The 5,714-nt window shown below is 39.6% G+C and overlaps 1 protein-coding gene across 1 annotated transcript; it reads left to right on the top strand.

Annotated features, from left to right (window-relative positions):
• Positions 1-1,577: 1,577 nt before the first annotated feature.
• Positions 1,578-5,269, top strand: LOC114819022 (cyclic AMP-responsive element-binding protein 1-like; the record flags this gene model as incomplete). The annotated part of the gene is made up of 2 exons (XM_029087200.1): positions 1,578-1,691; positions 5,123-5,269. Coding segments are annotated over exons 1-2 (261 nt in total), but the record flags the coding sequence as incomplete, so codon positions are not given.
• Between the last annotated feature and the right edge of the window lie 445 nt (positions 5,270-5,714).

The following is a 5,714-nucleotide window of genomic DNA, read 5'->3' on the forward strand; positions in this document are numbered from 1 at the left end:
AAACATTTCAGTGTTCACACACATAAGCACAAAGCTCATTTAAACAGTCACTTTCAATACTAAATATACAGATTTTTTTTTGTATGCATTGACTTGCTTTCTTTTGATGTGAGATGCAGCTGCTACTTTGAAATGCTGTTTTATCTTTGTTGATTAGCAATCGTTTGCTGTCAGATAAAAATTTCATACTATACTCAGGGTTGAAGTGTGACTCTACTGCTTTAGGCAACACATCTCTGAAGAGTATTCTCTTTTCTGAAATACTGAAGTATAGTTTGCATTGAAATTGAAATTTCCTCCTTAAAATGAAATATCTTGAATGTGGCCATGATACCACCACCAGTATTGACTTTTCTAAGTCTTTTCCTTGAGGAGTCCAGTAAAGTTGAGCAAAGAGAGGGGCATTTCTCCTTCTTTCCATCTTCCTTCTGATCTGAGCATCCTCTGCCTCCAGGCCCTTTCCCAAAGCAGAAATGCTCTACTGATTGTTTTGCTGCAGCTCTGAAGAGATGTGTGCTGCCTTAGGGTAGGCAGAGGCCTGAGGAGATTGGGTGGTCCAGGGTGGTACACACTATTGGTATTGTGGGTGTAGTATCCATTTTTAGTATTTGGAGTTCTGTATAATACAGTGGTATTGCTGTATCACCATTGGGATAATTTCCTTGTATTTTTAAGCTCTTTTTAATATATTAAATATTTTCCTATCAGTATTTAAAGAAGTACTGAAAAATAGTTTTCACAAATCAGTGTAGAATTTAACGTCCATTGCACTCTGCCTACATGCATGGTTTTGGAAGTTATGCAACCTTTTTTATGGAGTTGTGTGTTCTGGTGATCTAGGTTTGCTCAGTTATTGCTTAGAAATATAAGTATTGGGAGCTATATATGATGTAAAACTTAGGTCATGACAAACTACTATGTACCTCTCAATATAAAAATACTGATTTGCAGTAAGGTTCATGCAGAAATGGCTTCCATCATTGTGTATACTGACTTTAAAACTACCAAGTAGAAAAGACTAAGTTACTTTGACATAGGGCCATACACAGTTTGATTGTGGAAAGAATTTGCATGGAGATGTTGCAAGTTTAGTTCAGCCAGAGGACTGAAAACTAAGTGCCCAACACAGAAGCAGTTGCTATTGGTTATCTGCAAACTGCAGTTGTGGGGGAGAGGAAGGGCTGGAGCAGAGCTTATTGTCACCTTGTCACCAGGGGAGTGCCCTTCCTGACAAACTGTCGTTACTCCAGATTGCAGAGGTACTAGATCATCATAGTGCAATTGCTCAAGTAATTTTTTGAAGATGAGCAAAACACATTTTTTCTGATCTCGTTATTCAAGGAGACTGGACCTGTTTTCCCAAAACATTACACACAGAAAAATCAACCTGAGGCAGATACTTGGCATGAAAAAAATTTGCCTGAATGCTAATAGTTTGGCAACATTTTAATAAGCAAATGAAAACAGTATGTAGTAATGGGAATTCAGCTGCAGTGATTGCTACCAGATCCACCAAGAATAATGGACTTGCATACCAACCCAGACTTATGACAAATATTGTGATTGTAGGTAACTAAATGACCATGGAATCTGGAGCAGAGAACCAGCAGAGTGGAGATGCAGCCGTTACAGAGGCAGAAACCCAACAGATGACAGTACAGGCACAACCACAGATTGCAACGTTAGCCCAGGTATAAAATCATATGGTGTAATAGTTTTACCTATTGGGTAATTTTTTTAAGAGGGATAATGTCTGCTCGTGGGTCTGAGAGAAGGTTCCATTGATACGATTCTGGAACAGATGCAGTGTGTAGTTGCTTTAATACTTGTCGTCAAATTTTTAAAGCAGTAGAGATTTTTAACTTCCCATCACACTGTGCTGTGTTAGTTTTGAAGAACTGTCTGTGTGTAAACTGTGTAATGCTGACAAAATAATGAATTAAAATATTTCTAGGATTCCTTACTACAGCCATACCACTGAAAGGTATTTTTTTTTTCCAAAACATGTGATTTACTGTATTTTTTTATATTAACTGGATTGTTTTGCTGTTATGTTTTTTTGTTAGAAACGGGTATATAGCAGTCTGAATTCTGAAGAAAACAAACTGAAAATACTGATAAATAATGCAGCAAATACAACATCTTATCAGATGGGATTAATATTAGAAACATTATAATCAAGTGGAACAACTTGGCATTTGACAGTTTGTGTTACCCTGTTGTCTCCAGGATTTCACAGAATTACTGGCTGTTTAGAGAGACAGTAGTAGATCATTTTTTATCCCTACATTATTTTGGAGAGACAAGAAGTGCTATCCCAGCTACATCTCTAATTTTGGAACCTGGTTTCACTCTTGGATATACTGATGGTTGGCAGAAGCAACTCCATTGTGTAAATGAGTACAGAATCTGTTTGGCTGTCTTCTGTAACCATTTCATTTTAAAACTATTTGCACTCTGCAAAGATTAACAGGTTTTTTAGAACTTATAGTTTGGGGAATTGAGTGTCTTTTAAGTGGCAAAAGTGTTAAATCACTTATCATTTTATAAATGATTCATTTTAAAGTCATTACACCTTTTGGTAAACCAGAAATAGTACACTTCCATTCAAGTGATAGTATAGGGATTGGAGCTGTTGAAATGCCTAGGGTGATTTTGTTCAGTGCAACTGTAGTGTGAATTAACAGGACACCAGCTGCCCTGCACCAGCTTGCCTCTTTGGGCAGTTTTCTCACTGTCTAACTTAGACACAGGATGTAGGTGGTGTGAATAACACTTCAGTGTGAACTGAGTGGAAGTAGTTTATTTCTCCTGTAAAACCAGTAAACTGCTTCTTACTTGGTATACATTAAGATTTGGAGAAGCAAGGATGTTTTAAATTCACGTGCTAACACACTAACCTCCAGGTAGCTGTACTTACGGATCTGTAGTAGGTTTATCCTGTTTTTTACTTTTTACTTGGGCAAAATTTCTGCGGTGCTTGAATGACATTTTTTTCCAAGTAAGAAAAAGCTACACAGCTGTGGTTAAAATCCATGTGAACCACAAAGAAATATGTTATATTTTTCTTAATTTCCTCTGTTGTCATTCACTGTTTTATTTGCACTTTAGCTTTTCCCCCAGCTTTATATTCTTGTGGAGGTGATATAACAGTCTAAACACAATTCCTTGCCTGTTCACATCCATGTTATGTTATTATGGTGTTTTTAATATGTGAAGTGGTAGTGTTTGGCATTATAGAGTGCCCTCAGAGTCCTAGGCAAATCTAAATAACTAATTATGTCAATTTAATTCTTTCATTATCTCTTGTAAGGTCACCCCTCTTGCAAGCTTAGTAGCTTAGTTTAATTGCTGTATTTTTACTGAGTTCAGGGTAGTTTTCAGAGTCAAAAGGAAACTCGTTCCAGTTGCACAAGGTATGAGTCAGAGACAGCTGCGGAAGTTAGACTCTGCTGTTGGCTTATCCAGCCACAGAATGGCCTCCAGTTGATCAGCTTTGCTGTCCTTGCCAAGGACTGTTTAGTCAGACATGCATTATTAAAAAGGTCCCTTGCTAAAATAATATAATTTGCCAGAGGAAAGCGTGCTCATGTTAATGTCGTCCCCGGTTTCTCTCAGATGTAAATACTGCCATATAATGCTGCAGCTGTTTTCATAAAAAAGGCAGGTAAAGGCAAACACACATTTGTGGATTAGGGAGAGACAGCTGTGGAGGAGAGAGGTCTGCGTGTAATTCCTCTTAATTTTGTTGTTAAGCAAGATTTCCTTTAGGTGGCAGATATTTATGGAAATTCAGAGATCAGCTACTGCAGCTTTTTGAGAACCACGTGTTCATGGGGCAGCAGAGGATTTACTTCTGCATTCGGTACACAGCAGCTCTTTGAGATTAGGTAGGACAGCAGTGCAGCCCCTTCTCATGTTGTAGCTACATAGATGGACTTTCTTGAAAATGCTATTGAACAGTGGAGGATTATTAAATTTTCCAAACGTGGGTGTTTAGGAGAAGGCTGGTTCGTCAGTGACCTGTGACCTGGCTGAGGTCTGCCAGAGCAGCTCAAGCTTGCCTGCAGTCTGTCCCCGAGGGCTACGACGGTGCAAGCCAGGTGCAAACCGAGGGCCTGGCACAGCAGCCCTGGCACCCCTGCCTTTCAGGAGCCCCCCAGCCATGAACACATGGATCATGTCACCAGGCAGGTGTTCAGTACTGGATGTGCACCGGGGCAGCTGCCCAGCCACGTCGCAACTTTGGTCCATGGCCCTTCAGCCACCCATAATAGTTCTTGTGACCTGCCAGAGTGACGCTTCCCTGCCTGATGAGGACAGCTTTGTGTGGGCATCGCTGTCCTGGCAGCCTGAGCCCCTGCGCAGGACACGCCTGGCTGTGCGTGCAGTGCTGATGTAGTGTGCTGAAGTCATTAGCGTGTCCTTCTTGGCATAGCCACTATGCCTGCAGGTCTGTGCTGGAGAAAGTTGTGTTTAGGACCTGAGGGTTTAAAATGTGGGCCATTTTTCCTCAGTTTGTTTTGACCCATTACACAGTATCACATTTATTTCCACTGCAAACCCATGGGTTTTATGTCTTGACACATGGTCAGTTTTCTTTATTTAAATAGACTTTGCCAATCACTCAATATGGTTTAGTTTCTAGAAGGTCTGAAAGGTACAGCTCCCTGAAAGTTTTAACTTCTTACATCTGGCAAATACTTTGCCTTTTCTTGAGTGAGAACAAGAATAGCTCCACTCCCATATGTTTCTGCCTTTGACTCAGCAGTGTCTGTAGGAGTACTCTCAAGTCCTAGCAATATCTAACTGAAGTAAGAGAAAGGTAATAACGTGTTTTTATTAGGTTACCTCAAAATAAAGACAGTTGTGTTTTTCTCATTCTTGTCAGTGGTTTTACAAGTGATGTTTTGAGCCTGCAGAAATTCTGCATTAGATTAATTTGTGAAGTAGGTCAGATGTTGGGCTTAAGCAGTTCAGGGGGTTTTATGTTACGCTGAAACATTTGGGTCATCTAACTAGGGTCTAGAAGAGACATAATTCTTTCACCAAAATGTGTTCTTGGTAGTGAAATAAGATTTTGCAATAACCTAATTTTATGCTCACTGTCTCTTCTTTGCAGGTATCTATGCCAGCAGCTCACGCAACATCTTCTGCACCCACGGTGACCTTAGTTCAGCTGCCCAACGGGCAGACAGTTCAAGTGCATGGAGTAATTCAGGCTGCCCAGCCGTCAGTTATTCAGTCTCCACAGGTCCAGACAGTCCAGGTACTGACTGAAGAAAATTCCTATTACGTGAATTGGGCCTCTTGACTAGTCCTTCCAGTTCACTGGTTTCTAGTATGTTTGTGTCCTGGATTGTATTTTTGCTTATATAAACTTTAAGAGCATGTTGAAGGCAAAAACCGTACAGTATTTGCTACTGTGTAACTTTTTTTTTGTTCTGGTTTAACCACTTTTCACTTTCAAACATTACCAAGTTTTCATTTCCCTTTAGAATTTGGTTGGTGAGTTTAACAGCTTCCTGGTTTTTCTTACAGTATTACTCTACTTTTTCTTTCTACTCTATTTTCATAGATCTTTATTAAGTAAGAGTTCATACTATTCTGAAGTGAACAAAAGGAATTTTTTCCTTATAATGTAATCTTTAATCACTAATGAGGCTGGGATGAGAGCCTTTGCGACTTAAAAAATCACAGAATCATAGGGGTTG

Source organism: Antrostomus carolinensis, unplaced genomic scaffold (genome assembly GCF_000700745.2).
Source record: "Antrostomus carolinensis isolate BGI_N321 unplaced genomic scaffold, ASM70074v2 scaffold18120, whole genome shotgun sequence".
NCBI lineage: Eukaryota > Metazoa > Chordata > Aves > Caprimulgiformes > Caprimulgidae > Antrostomus > Antrostomus carolinensis.